Source organism: Odocoileus virginianus, chromosome 1 (genome assembly GCF_023699985.2).
Source record: "Odocoileus virginianus isolate 20LAN1187 ecotype Illinois chromosome 1, Ovbor_1.2, whole genome shotgun sequence".
Classification (NCBI taxonomy): Eukaryota; Metazoa; Chordata; class Mammalia; order Artiodactyla; family Cervidae; genus Odocoileus; species Odocoileus virginianus.
In genome coordinates this window covers 15121334-15136822 of record NC_069674.1, presented here as the reverse complement: position 1 = coordinate 15136822, position 15489 = coordinate 15121334, and the positions used below count along the sequence as shown (strand labels likewise).

The 15489-nt window shown below is 42.8% G+C and overlaps 1 protein-coding gene across 4 annotated transcripts in view; it reads left to right on the top strand.

Annotated features, from left to right (window-relative positions):
* The window catches only part of TBXAS1 (thromboxane A synthase 1), a 163503-nt gene that overhangs the window by 34462 nt on the left and 113552 nt on the right, over positions 1-15489 (top strand). For all 4 annotated transcript variants that reach the window (XM_070464989.1, XM_070464998.1, XM_020899413.2 and 1 more), the window contains exons 2-3: positions 3526-3619; positions 6946-6998. In XM_070464989.1, coding sequence (XP_070321090.1) covers positions 3526-3619; positions 6946-6998 — 147 coding nt within the window. The remainder of the gene's footprint in view (positions 1-3525; positions 3620-6945; positions 6999-15489) is intronic.

Genomic DNA, 15489 nt, shown 5'->3' with positions numbered 1-15489 from the left:
TTGGTGGTGGTTTTTTTTGAGAATGGACAGTAGAAGGAGCATCACTGGTACTGCAGGGTTTGAATCTTTTGGGGATAAATGACACTTTGGTTGTAAGCATAAAACCAAAGAATGCTATTTGAAGCTACTTCATATACTTTCCATTGTCATTTTCCAAGTTAAGTATCCTTAATATAAACAATGATAGATGTTCAAGATGAAAATTGTGAAATACACTTGCATTAACTCCCATCAGAGAAGCTGTTCTAAATATCGCAACATGGTGGCCACATGATGGCTGAATATTATCTGATTTACTAGCATCCTGGACCACCAGAACTGTTTTTTTTTTTTTTTTTTTTGGCTTCACCATGTGGCATGCAGGATCTCAGTTCCTAGACTAAGGATTGAATACACGCCCCATGCAGTGGAGACATGAAATCTTAACCACTGGACCGCCAGGAAGTCCCTGCCAGTTCTTTTCTAATAGCTCAGGGCTTAATGGTATAATTTGAGACAAAAAAGAAATTTCTTTCAAAATGATAATTTTTAAGGTAACAGGAAATTTTTTTTAAAAATCTTTTTTCATGGACTCTCTAAACTCATCCATGGGTATTCCTGGTGTACCCGTTTCCTAGGGCTGCCATATTAAAATAACACAAACTGGGCTTAAAACACCAGAGTTTGTCTCACAATTCTGGAAGCCAGAAGTCTGAAATGAATGCTTTTTGCAGAGCTATGTTTCCTCTGTAGAGGAGAATCCATCCTTCTTTTTCCTAGGTTCCAGTCATCTGCTGACAATCTTTGGTATTTCCTGGCTTGCAGGCATGTAACTCCAATTTCTGCCTTTGTTATCACATGGCATTCTCCCTGTGTCTCCATGTCTTCACGAGGCATCCTCCTGTAAGGACACCAGCCACAATGGCTTAGAGATCCACTCTACTTCAGTATGACCTTCCTCAATCCTAAGTTGCTTCAGTCACGTCCAACTCTGCAGCCCCATGGACTGTAGCCCTCCAGGCCCCTCTGTCCGTGGGATTCTCCAGGCAAGAATACTGGAGTGCATTGCCATTTCCTTCTCCAGGGGATCTTCCCAAGCCAGGGATTGAATCCGCATCTCTTTCATTGCCTGCAGTGGCAGGTGGGTTCTTTACCACTAGCACCCCTGAGAAGCCCCTCGTCTTTAACTAATTACATTTGCAACCACCCTATCTCCAAATAAGGTAGTAGTTTGAGAACAGGAATCCAACTGATTTTTGGAGGGGTGACACAATTCAACCCCTAATTCCTAGAGTCCATAGATTCTGGGTTAAGAACCTACTGAGACAGACAGAGGGGCGTCTGGGAGGGGAGAATATGAAACATGGATGCAGAAAAGGAACTTCGAGCAAGACGAACGGAGCACACTTTGTAATTCTGCTCAGAAGTCTGGAGGCAATGATCTCTCCCTGTTGAATTCAGTGCAAGGTCTCTAGTTACTGACGGCAACATTTGGCCCATTCCTAGCTGAAGACGCTTCAGTTCTATACTTGACTCTGGGCTGCAAAGTGAAGTTTATGGTTATGTCCAGAACATTCTCTGCTGATGCCATATGTTTGGAAATGTCTGAATTTTGTGCAGAGACACACAAGAGGTATTTTTGTAAGTGGAGTTACATAATTAGGGCATGGGCTTGCATGATAATTAGCATGTGTAATTAGGTACAGACTTCTTGTCCTTTAATTAGACAATCAAGACATCTAATTACAAAATTAAGATGTAATTACGTGGCCCAAGATCGACATATTTCTTTCTACCCATTAGAGATTACGTTTTAGAAAATAATTCATAAAAATTGATGAAAAAATGAACCAGCAACCAGATTTGAGGCCGTTGAGGGAAGTGTTAAGTAGACTGGTAAGTCACCTTTGGTCTTTCGTCTTAAGTGTTAAGGGGATTATTTAAAACATCACAGTCTACTTGAAATACTTTTACACACTCTGCTGTCAACCTTTGGCATATGCACTAATGAAGAGGAATGTTGGCATGACTAGTCCATGTAATTCACACGAGGCTCTTGAGTGTGGTTTGTAATTACCCTTGAACGTGGACTTAAATGTGATGTCCGGGGACCCATTCAAACCCAATAGTACAGCCACTCAGTGGAAACCTTGGTTTGGAGAACTGGGAGGAGAACCCACCTCCCCTTTTCACCCTGGCTTGATTCTCCCTGTGGCCACTTTAAAGGTAGGCATCATTGCTCAAAGTAACACAAATCAACAGTTAACCTGTTGTCCTTTCCCTGAATATTTGAGTATTCATTGCAATGTGCTTAAGTGCTCCTTCTTGGACTGCAGGCAAGAACAGGAAGGTCAGAGTCTACAGCAAACATTCCATCTTTCTAATGATAAGTGAGGCTTGGAGCTGTAGGATTTTTTAAGTTCCAGTGCTCCTGTGAAGTCTGACTGAATGGATATTCTCTATATTTTCCCTTGCTCTGAAATTGAGATTTGGCTGATCTTTGTACGATGCTAAACACCCAGTTTGATTCATTAATTTTTCTGAACTAACTGAACTTTTGACATAATTGGCTGGCTGATTAGGGATTACAGCCATATGCCCAGGTTTTTCTAAGCTAGTTCTGACTTTCACTGTGTTATCCCTCTGTTCCCATAAACTATTGAAATATCCTAGTAATTCCAATGTTTTGACAGCAACACTGTACTTCTCAAACTGTCGCTTTCTACTGGAAGGTGGCACAGAAATCTGTGGGGCCATGTTACCTGATTTGGGGCTAGGAAAATATGCTTCCCATATGGTCTCAGGCCATGAAAACAAAGACATAAAGGGTTTGCAAGCAGTTGGTGATGAGGTCTTGTTCCATAGAGTGTCTCTTCCTTCCCTGTTTTTTATTTTTCCCTATTAGGTCATGGGATGTGATGAGGGATAAATTATGTGCAGGGGTCAATTTGACCAAAAAAACCCACAGATTTGTGCAGGGAACTGATTTTTGCCATTGTTACTTTTTTCACCTCACCTTGCGAGAGAATTGTTGATGGTAGATTTAAAGGTTGAGGAGCTGAAATGGGCAGAGGTGCAGCTTTTTAGGGGTGGGGTGGGGCTATGCAGTGCGGCTTGTGGAATCTTAGTTCTCCGACCAGGATCGAACCTAGACCCTTGGCAGTAAAAGTGCAGAGTTGAAAGCACTCAACTGCGAGGAAATTCCCAAAGTGCAGTTTTAAATATTATTTTTTTTCTTTTTTTTAAAAATACTATTTATTGACAGAAACTGTAGGTGGGGAAGGGGTGTCTGGGCTACATCATCTCTAAGGGGACTTTCAGCTAAGACATCTGAGGATGTCTTAATCTCTAGCCTGTTAATCAGGAGGAATTTACTGAGTTCATGCCACTCACACACCTCTAGGCCTCCACCTCTTCAGTCCTAAGATGTTGTCACTTGGAAACTTCTCCTACCCTTACATCTGGAGAGCTCAACAATTCTGATATCTGATAGGGCCAAAAGTGTGATTGTAAACCTGTGTCTCAAAGATGTGCTTTTCCCCTCAGGTACTCCACATCAGCATTTTCAAGACTAGAGAAGTTGGGCATCAGACATCCCAAGCCTTCTCCTTTTATTGGAAACTTAGCGTTTTTCCACCAGGTAAGGGTTGCCTTCCACTGTCTTCTATTATAAGATGCTCTGAGCCCAGAGCAGCTTTACCCACAAAGCATTGCTTCCATTCAGGTCACCCACACTCAGGGAGGTCTGTGTGTGAATTGCATCAGTGTTTATGTGATGAGAATGATCCATCACTGATCACTCATCAACACATATAGAGTCCTGGTATCCTGTCATTCATGCAAAAACCCATTTAATGAGTGTCTAAGTGTGCCAGGCCCGGGAATGTGGAAGAAAGTAAAAGTTGCCCATGCCCTAGCGCTAGTGTGGGTGGTTAGACATGGCAGTTGTGGTTGGTCCTTCAGAGAAGCGGGAGATCCATCAGGGCTAGAGTCATCCTGGAGGACTTCCTGGAGGGGGGGCGGTCTTCAGGGGCAATAGACACAAAGACAAGGAGACCCACACCAGGTGGGAGCAACGATGTGTGTGATGGCGCCATATAAGAAACAGGGCACAGCTTGGGGAGCAGCGTGGACTAAAAAGCAGAGATTGGGAAGCACCAGGGAACACTGCTGTGAGAGAGAAGAGCAGGCTTCCCAGGTGGTGCTAGAGGTGAAGAACCCACCTGCCAATGCAGGAGATGTGAAAGATATGGGTTCGATCCCTGGGTTGGGAAGATCCCTGGAGAAGGGCACGGCAACCCACTCCAGTATTCTTGCCTGGAGAATGCCATGGACAGAGGAGCCTGGTGGGCTACAGTCCATGGGGTCGCAAAGAGTCTAACACAACTGAGCAACGAACACTTACTTAGATCACTGACAGTTCAGAAAGGCAAGTGAAAAGCTGTGCATGTCCTACCGGTGAGTAGGAGTGGGACAGCGAAGGGGAAGATTTCTCTGCAAGATTTAGATCAGGTCTGTAGAATCCAACTGTTGTTGAGGCCTCGCTTTGAAGCGGTGAGGGCTTGGCCAGGGTGGAGATGAGAGCAAAAGAGAAGAACTTTGGGGGCAAAATTAGTAACTCGTGGTGAATTAGGTGAGGAGAAGTCAAGGCAGAATGAGTCAACTCGTCTTTAAGTTTGGAGCCAGATAACAGTGCTAATGGCCAGGAGTCCAGGAAAATAAAAGGTCGGGAGGTCAGCTGGTTTAGGGAGGTGACTTTGATTTGCCAGAGTGACTCGAATGCCCTCTGGGCATTTGGAGATAAAGTCCTGGGACTTTATCTTCGCAGGTTATTTTTGTTTCTCACGTTGGGTTTTCTCAGAAGCCAGATGATTTATTCTGCCAATTCCTGTGGGGAGTGCTGCCCCCAGACCCAACATTAGGAGCCTACAGAAACTACATGTGAAGCCACTAAGCCAAACAAAGGCAGGAAGGACTAAATTGGGGCCAATCCTGATAACACCCCTCTAAGATCTCTTTAGGCTCTCCCCACCCCTGCCCCGGAAAGGCTGGCCCTTGGTGTCAGATAGAAAATAACATACGCTATTTCTGTCCCTTTCCTTTCTCATCAGTTTCTCTTCTCTTCCTTTCTGTCCCTTTCTTGGTCCAACACCCCTTCCCACTGTTTATTGTTGTTTCTATCTTCTCACTGTTATTTTTTAACACCTCCTTCTCTCCTCTCTAGCTCAGGGGTGGCCAGGCCACAACTTTCAGCCCACAAACAGCATCACAGTAAGGCTCCCCATCAGCTCTGTGAAGCAAGTGTGAAGACATTTCTAAGTGTCAAAACACAACAACAAACCAGATAGGAAATTAAAGCAAATCCATTTCACAGATTTCTATGGGGAAAATGATCAGTTGCATTCAGACTTGACTGAATTAATTCAGTATCAACATGTTGAGTTAAACCATATCCCTGTCGATGTGCCGAGAACAATGTGCCTGCCTTTGGCTAATTTCCACGTGTGCTCCTTTTTAGCTGCTCATTCTCGTGTGGGCAAACCCTGCCAAGTTCTTGCTAGAATATAGTCATTTCATTGACTGTTTTTACAGTCATATGAGCTTTCCTTGGTGTTAATATATGGCAAGCTTAGATAGAGGTGGAGCTATGGTTTTCCCAGTAGTCACGTAGGGACGGGAGAGTTGGACCATAAAGAAGACTAAGTGCTGAAAAATTGATGCTTTCGAACTGCGGTGGTAGAGAAAACTCTTGAGAGTCCCTTGGACAGCAAGGAGGTCAAACCAGTCAATCCTAAAGGAAATCAACCCTGAATTTTCATTGGAAGGACTGATGCTGAAGCTCCAATACTTCGGCCACCCGATGCAAAGAGCCAACTCTTTGGAAAAGATCCTGATGCTGGGAAAGATTGAGGGCAGGAGGAGATGGGGCAACAGAGGATGAGATGTTTGGATGGCGTTGCTGACTCAGTGGACATGAGTTTGAGCAAACTCTGGGAGATAGGGAAGGACAGGGAAGCTTGGCCTGGTGCAGTCCATAGGATCGCAGAGTCAGATAAGACTAAGTGACTGAACAGCAACTAGATGGTGGAGCTAGATTGAAAGAGCCTGGGATGGATTTTCACTAAGAACATCCACCTCTTCTACTTTCCCAGCTGTCTACTCTCACCCACCCTTTATGTGTCTACTTGTCCACTCCATTCCAACAACACAAGTCTAGGGGTCTCCTCTCTTCCACTTCCATCCCAATTGAAGCATGGTTTCATGTTTATTTCTTTCCTATAACACAATGAATCCAGCAGTTTTCAACCCTTTACCCTTACTATCCCCCTGTGTATATCCACACACAGACCCCATCTCAACAATACAGTGCGTCAAGCATTTTCTGACCCTGCTCCATGCTGTGTATATCTCCTGGAACCCTTCTTTCCCACCCCAAAATGTGTCTTATATATAAAGTAGCTCTAAGGTTCTTATGCCTTGAATATGTTGATTTTAGTTAAAATTTAACTTGGATCATAATTCAGAGTTTGTGATAATTTGGGTACACTCAGCAGACATTTATGCCTATAGTGGCTGTGAAAAGAGGCTCTGCCAAAAATAATAATAATATAAACCAAATTGCAGAGGGGAATGTTAGCATAGTTGAGAAAGCAAACAGTTTTCAAATATTTTAGCAGCAATTATACACAAATAGTATAAGTATAGATGATCTCATCTGTCCATTAAAACAGAGTTGACAGCGACTGTCTCTTGGCAATGTTATTTTTTCAAGCCACTAGTTTATTCTAATACTCCAAAGTACTGGAGTACTGAGAACTGAAACAGTTCTGAAAACAATACCACTTCAATTATTTTTTTATGGTTGATGTAATTGTGTTCTCACGATTGCAGACTTTTTTCTTGAAGAAGTTTGAATATTTGAAATTCTGTTTCATCTGATTTTTACTATAGTGCTATTTTCTGCAGGGTTTCTGGGAAAGCCACATGGAGCTCAGGAAGCAATATGGACCTCTGAGTGGGTAAGAAGAAAACTCCATTCTTCTCCCATGTATTTTGATTTGTGTGTATTGAAGTGACATGGAAGGAATGATGAGAATGGGCATGTTGCCTGTGTTTATCACTTTTGAGTATCCACAAAGAGTATGCTCAGCTATACAGAAGGGGCTCCTAGAGAAGATCCCAGGGTGGCCCAGGGTACATGGTGCTAGCCTAAAGAACACCATTTCCCAGTCTTTAAAGCCCACCCATCTGGGTCAGTCGCTGGGTGCCTTGACCGTCTCTGATCACTGTACCAAAGGCGTGTTCCAAGGTGGGCAGTGTCCCTCCACACCTCGGTCTAATTTGCCTTGACAACCCATGGCAAGTCTTTCCCCACGATCTTATCTAAACTGTTGTTGTTTAGTCACCCAGTCGTGTCCAACTCCTTTGGGACCCCGTGGACTGTAGCCCACCAGGCTCCTCTGTCCATGGGATTTTCCAGGCAAGAATACTGGAACGGGTTGGCATTTCCTTCTCCAGGAAATCTTCCCAATCCAGGGATCAAACTCACATCTCCTGCATTAGCAGACAGATTCTTTACCACTGAGCTACTAGGAAAGCCCCTTATAAACCTTATTTGGGCCCATTTTAATCAACTCTGTGGGTACAATATGCATCAGCCATATGGGCGTATCATCTGGTATCCAACACTGTACACATTTCAAAGTAAGAGGGGCTGTTACTCATACTTACTGCAGGACAGCAGTGGGAACTAAGGCTGACCTGGGTAGACTAGGTTGCATGGTCACCCTAATTCTCAGCCATGTAAAGTAATATAGGCCTTCCCCTTATTTTTCCTGTATTTTCCCTTTTTGAAAAAAAAATTCTTCATGTTTTCTTTTAATTGTGAGATATATATTCCAAAGAGCATGTAACATGTAGAATTTAAAGAATATTAATAAAATGAACATATACCTATCACCAAGCTTAAGAAATTGAATACCAATATCCTGTGTAGATTTTTTCTTTTATTTATTTTAATAGGAAGGGAATCACTTTACAGTGTTGTGTTGGTTTGTGCTGTACATCATTGCAAATCAGTCATAACTATATGTACATTTGTTGCTGTTCAGTCACTAAGTCGTGTCTGACTCTTTGAGACCCCGTGAGCTGCAGCACACCAGGCTTCCCTGTCCTTCACTGTCTCCCAGAGCTTGCTCAAACTCATGTCCATTGAGTCAGTGATGCCATCCAACCATCTCACCCTCTGTCACCCCCGTCTCCTATAGCCCTTATATTTTCCCTTTTTATGCTTCAGAGTATGCTCCTTTAAAAAAAAAAATTCTGGCATCTGACAAACAAACCCATGGTCAGACCATTTACCCTCTTCAATATTTAATAGACTTGAATCACAATGATTCTCAGCCTATGTCCTTCTAGGCCGGAGTCCTAATCATTTTAGTCTGTTCTTGCACAGCTTCTCCTCAGTTGCTGGATGATTTGGGGTAGCTTTTTTCCAGACTTTCAGGTCTCTGATAACTTTTCTAGGGGCAGCAAGGCTCTATGGTGTTCCTATTGTATATCCTAATGGGGTCCACTTGGTCTGTGAGCCCTTCTATCCATGGGGCATGTGATGTTTGTTCTCTCAGTGATGATTTTCAAGAGGGATTGACATGTACTCTGTGGAAATGCCAGGAGACCCACAGTTTTGGCCAAGTTCTTCTCATTTAGTTTGCTATGTAGCCCTGAAAATATGGTACATGAAGATATTCTACTCGATGGTCTCGGATTAGTTTGTCATTTCTGGATAAGAAACTACTCCAAAATGCAGTGACTTAAAGAACAAGTCATTATTGATTGTGTGCCTAAGGGTTGGCTCGAGTTGGCTGATCTGAGCTCGCCTGTCTGGGAAGCTCAGTTGGGCTTCCTGGGGCTTCTGCAGGTTCAGAAGCTGTGCCCCACCCTTCCCTCATCCTCCTTGGAAAGGCAGGAGGGCCAGGGCAGGCTCGTCTTGGGACGGAAAAGTATCAAGAGAGCAAGCCCAGTGGTGCGAAAACATATTAAGTTTCTGCCAACATCCTATCAGCCAAACCAAGTTATATGCAGAAACCAAAAGTCTGGGAGAAAGCACACTCTGTGTGCAGTTAGGCCAAAGCAAGTTACTCGGCCGAGCCCGACACTGGTGGACCAGGGAGACGTGTTCCTCTAAAAGAAGAGTGGGGAGATGGTGCATACTTTTAATAACAGGCAATTCCATCTCACTTTCTGTAATCCCTTTTAGCTTGGTCTCCTCCCACCCCTTGCCCCATTTTTTTTTTTTTTTAAGTGCATAGCTTCTTGCACTGAGTATAATAGGTACTGAAGAACTTATCTTTCCAACAGTCTCATTCTGCTGTGGACTTGACATTGACCTTGGAGACTGTCATATATTTCTGAGACATAGCACTGACTCACAAGGACAGTGGTTTCCCCAGAATTAGAAAAAGGCCTCTCTAAGTCTGATTCTAGGAATCACTCCCTTGAAGTAGTTCTGTACAGATTTTCAGAGTAGAGCTCTTGAGTATTTTAAAACAATTTTAAAACCTCAGATGAAGAGTTTAAATGGCACTGTATTAACTGGTGGATTGTGTTGTGGTGGTGATGGTGGTGTGTGTATGTGTGCATGAGACAGAGATAGAGACAGATTGATTTCCTTGACGACAGGATGGCCAATCAACTTCCCATTCTCCCAACTTTAACTTAACACAATTTACCCTCTTCATTTCAAGAAAGCTTGAATCATAAAGAACGCTCTCAAATGAGGTTGCAGAGAGAGAAATTGCAGTATGATCTTTGGTAAAAAGGGGAAAAAAAATGAAAGGTGATGGCATAATTTCTTCATACAAAGCTATCAACTTTCTTTGCTTTAGAAAAATTGATGAGCCTTAAAATGCTGACTTCTTTTTAAATGTGTCCACTGCCAAATTGAGAGGCACTGTAGTGGTGGGGTAAAGTCCTGTTTGAGCTCTGTGAAAAGTGAAAGTCGCTCAGTCGTGTCTGACTATTTGTGACCCCAAGTCCTGTAGTCCTGACCCCCACAGGCTCCTCTGTCCATGGGGATTTTCCAGGCAAGGATATTAGAGTGGTTGCCATGTCCTCTTCCAGGGGATCTTCTCAACTCAGGGATTGAACCCAGGTCTCCCATATTGCAAGTGGATTCTTTACCAACTGAGCCACCAGGGAAGCCCAGGAATACTGGAGTGAGTAGCCTGTCCCTTCTCCAGCGGATCTTTCCAACGCAGGCATCAAACCAGGGTCTCCTGCATTGCAGGTGGATTCTTTACCAACTGAGCCACTGGGAAAGCCTGTTTGAGTTCTGTAAACTGGGTGAGACTCAGTATGTTCACCCTTTCAGATGAAAGGGTTAAACTAGTCTGTATTTAAGGGCCTTTCTAGCCCTAAAAACTATTTTGTTACTTTTTAAATTTGAACAAAATGGTTTCACTGATTGGTAATGGCAAGAATGGACCAAGTTCAATGAAAGACCTCCTTCTTTTGGGAAATAATTTGGTTTGAATTGTCTTAACTTTTGGATTCCTTCTGTCATTAGGAAATATTATTGATGCCAGATTGGCCCCGTTAACATTGAAATAATAGATTGATTCATCATTTGATGAGGGAATCCCCATGCTGTTGATGCCACGCGGTGATGCATGACAGAGCATATATGTTGAAAGTGCGGGCAGACAGCATCTCTTTACTCTGTACCTGAACACCAAACATGATGAGGATTTATGCTTATTATCTGTGGTCATCATAGCAACTCAGTCAGAGTTTGGGTCCCCAAACTGGAAACCTGCCTCTTACCCTTTTCATTTTCCTGTTATGAGGAAAGTTAATTGCTGGAGAAGCCTTCTGCCAAAGGGGGTTGAGAGCACCAGTGTTTGTTACAATCACCACCACCACCACCACTGAGAGTGAAATGACTTCATCAAGTGTCTAGTTTTGCAACTTGCTTCTCAAGGTCCTGCGCAAATGAATCTATGCACATTGTCTCTGGTTTCTCTGAACTTGAATGTAAAACAGGAAGGCTGGCACACACACCTACACAACTGTTATGCACAACATAACATGACTGAATCGACTTAAACACACATGCACACACAGTAGCCTCTAGGAGTACGTTCCAAGACCCCCAGTGGATGCCTAAAACCGCTGAACGCAGTATATACCATGTTTTTCCTATACATATGTACCAAAGATAAAATTTAATTTATAAATTAGGCACAGCAACAATAATAAAAGAATCAACAACAATAATAATTAACTAGAACAATTATGGGCTTCCCTGACAGCTCAGTTGGTAAAGAATCTGCCTGCATTGCAGGTTCAATTCCTGGATCGGGAAGACCCCCTGGAGAAGGGATAGGTTACCCACTCCAGTATTCTTGGTCTTCCCTTGTGGCTCAGCTGGTAAAGAATCCACCTGCAATGCGGGAGACCTGGGTTCGATCCCTGGGTTGGGAAGATCCCCTGGAGAAGGAAAAGGCTATCACTCCAGTATTCTGGCCTGGAGAATTTCATGGACTGTATAGTCCATAGGATCACAGAGTCGGACACGACTGATCGACTTTCACTTTCACTTTTCAGAACAATTATGAAAGTGTTAGTTGCTCAGCTGTATCTGACTCTTTGCGATCCCATGGACTGTAGCCCACAGGCTTCTCTGTCCATGGGATCTCCCAGGCAAGGACACTGGAGCGGGTAGCTATTCCCTTCTCCAGGGGATCTTCCTGACCCAGGGATCAAACCTGGGTCTCTCGCATTACAGGCAGATTCTTTACCACTGAGCCACTGGGGAAGCCCACTATAACAATATATTTAATAAAAGTTATGTGATTGTGGTCTCTTTCCCTCTCTTTTTTAGAATACCTTACTATACAAATTTAGTGCCTTTTCCATCTTAACTAAGCATTTATCATGCACTGTGGCCATAACTTTTATAGTTTGAGGTGCAACTGAAAAACTAGCAGAAATTTCTTTTTCCTTCTCCACACTTTCACATATAAATGATTTCCTCTTACTGTATATCTTAGCAGCTGCTGAATATGAGTTTTTTTCTCTCCTTATTAAGTGGAGAACTTCCACATTTTCACTTAAAGGAAGTACTTTATTGCTTCTCTTCAGTGTATCCAAATTGCAATACAAGAACACTGTTCTTGTGTTTTGGGACTGTTATTAGGTAAAATAAGGGCTACTTGAACACAAGCATTGGGCTACCAGGACAGTCAGATGATCTGAAAACGGATTTGGCTACTAAGCAACCAATGGGAGGGCAGGATGTGCTGGACAAAGAGATGATTCACATCCTGGGTGGGATGGAACTTAACGGTAGGAGATTTTATCACACAGAACATTCTAACACTTAACAATCTAACACTTATGAGTTGCTTATTTCCAGAATTTTCCACTTAATACTTTTGGACTACAGTTGACCACAGGTAACTGAAATCAGGTAAAGCAAAACTACAGATAAAGGGGGACTAATGTACCCTTGGCAACAAAATACGGAGAAAGAAAGGCTTTGTTGTTTTAGATAAGCTTTGATTAAAGATTACTGGTTATCTCCTTTAGTCTGAGATTGAACCCCAAGTTGGATCTATATTCCTCCCCAAACCCTAAAAGAATAGTATCAACATAATATGTTTGTGATTGGGCATGGCAGCCCACTCTAGCATTCTCTCTGGGAAAATCCCATGGACAGAGGAGCCTGACGGGCTATGGTCCATGGTGTCCCAAAGAGTTGGGTACAACAGAGGTGACTGAGCATGCATAAACAGGATAGAGATTATGTCTCCTTCAATTTGTGACAAATTTTGTAATCCAGTGGGTGACAAGGATTTATTGTGCCAATACTAGTAATTACTTCTACTTACACAGCGATCTAACTTCAGTTCATGTGCAACTCCTGAAGCCTCCTGTTCAAAGGCCCCTTTCCCCATATCACCTCTCTTGTAAGCGATAGCTCTGCTATTATTTTTTATTAATACAAAAAAGTGTATATATATATATATAGTTCCGATCAGAAAATCTTTTTGTATTGTTGAATTTAATCTACTTTAATAGTATCTACATTTTGTATCTTGCTCAGTAAGGCTTTCTTCACTAAGGATATATATTTTTTAGCTTCTGTTTTTCCCCCTGGTGTTTCTTTGTTTTATTAAAAAACTTAGATATTTGATCCATCAGAAATTCATTTGAGGGTAAGGGTGGAAGTAGGGTGGTGTTCCATCCGGAAATGCATCCTTTCCCAATTGATTTAAAATGTCATTTTAAAAAATCATCTCTTGGTTCCTATATGTATTTCTGACTTCTCTGCTCCATCTTTCTGCCCAGTCTCATGCCAGTGCCATATTGAATACCCTCCTTTGGTACAGACAGTGCCTTCTTGTACCTAGCAGCACTAGAGTGTTCTAAGAACATCTTTGTAAGTATCAGAATCTAAAACAGTCTATCTCCCAGGGAACCTTGGGTCTTTGCACTTAAAACAAATCAATCTAGCAAATAAAGAAAACTTTAGTTTGGACATAAAGGACCTGGCACTTAGACCCAAAGTTCAGGCCCAGGGGAGGCAGAGGTGTCTCATATGCCTCCAACCTGGACATTCTTAGCACCATATTTTATTTAACTAGTGGCACTCATGAACTCATAGCACCTGGTCAACAGGGAGTGAGGAAGCTGAGAACTTTGGGATATATATATGGAATGTGGTATCAGCTAAGAAAACAATAGGGTTGTTCAGATATTTTTTTAAGCTCAGCTTCCATCACACCATCCATGAGGGGAGCGTGTTCTCCGGAAGTGACTAAGGTGTGAACACTTCTCTGTAAGTGCTCGTCACCATCGTGGTTATGTACTATTTAGATGAAGTTGAAGAGCCGCATAGAGATGGTTTACTTCAAGGCAGTCAGCTGGCCCTGTCATCATCATGTGGGAGGTTTGCTGGCCTACTTCCAGAGGACCCAAAATCCTGGGAACGAAAAGGCTCCTAAGGACTCGACCTGATGCATTCCTCTGCCACGGTCCCAGTCTTTGTTTAGAGGACACCGAGACAGCTCAATACGCTGGACTTGAAAACAAGGGAGAGGATGAGTTAGAGTGGAAACTATTGCCAATTTGTTCAAGAAAATACAAATATTCAGACCCACACTGGGCAACAGATATAGGGAGATTGTTCTCATTTTTAAACTGGACTGAGCGCAATAAAATCATAGATGTGGAAGAATGGCAGAAATCTTAGGCAGGAATGGAGCCACAGATGCAAAAGAGCCTCACAGACAATGTACAGGAGTCCAACTTAAATAAAGTTTCTGCTGCCAATATGGAGCACACGCCTCAGAATGAGATTCACTTACTAAGTGACCTAAAAATGTGACTCTGTCTTAAGAGGAATTGTTGTAAATGAAACTATGGAATTAAGTACAGAAATCCTAAATTATCTTCACATTTACCCAGAAGGCCAGTCTGGGGGCAATATTTGGGTCCCCAAGCTTGGTAAAAGTTGAATCTTTTATGAAAATGTTGAAAGCAAAGCTTAGAATTACTAGCTTCAAGTAATTTGAGTCTGAAACCAAAATTAATAGGAGATCTGATGGTCTCTATGCCACAATTATTGAGAATCATTCAATGAGTTAGCTATCAATACTCACTGGTCAACATAGATCAATCCTGATACTCTGCCTTTTAGAATACATGTTTAAGTGAGTGTTTATTAAAGTGATGCTGTACTTTAGGGGGCCACATGATTTCATAAAAGCAAATACCCTGATAAGATTGGCTGTTCTTTTCAGGAGGTCATGAGAACAGGAAGAAAGCTGTCAGAAAGAACATATTTGACAGTTACCAGCAATCCAAAGGAGCTTCCCAGGCGGCTCAGTGGTAAAGAATCCGCCCACCAACGCAGGAGATGCAGGTTTGATCCCTGGATTGGGAAGATCCCCTGGAGGAGGAAATTGTAGCCCACTCCAGTATTCTTGCCAGGACAATCCCATGGACAGAGGAGCCTGGTGGGCTACGGTCCATGGGGTCGCATTGAGCAAGCAACTGAGCACCCACGCACACACACCAATTTAAATGCCTAGCCCAATCGGGAGGATTATCGAAAGAACAACTGTTCTCAGACAAATGGGCAATTTAGACCAAGAAGAGAGAGATTTCTATTACAGCCCCATTTTTATCAAATGAAACTTTAATAGACTCTTCATCCCTGTCTGTCCCTCTCATGGCCTCTTGTGATCCCAAATGGTGAATTACTACAGAACTTTCTTCTCCCGTGCAGTTTAAGATTTTCCCTCTTCCTAAAAGTCATCCAAAGACCCTTCTGAAATTTACCCACTCTCCTGGACCTCTGACCTCTTTTACCCCTTATTTCACACCGCTTTCTTGCCCCCCCACCCCATCTTCATTCTATGACCACCTATAGGTGACAGTTGCTGTGCATTTTAGTGACTACTGATGTCAAAGTCTTTGTGACCCACACTTCTAAACATCAAC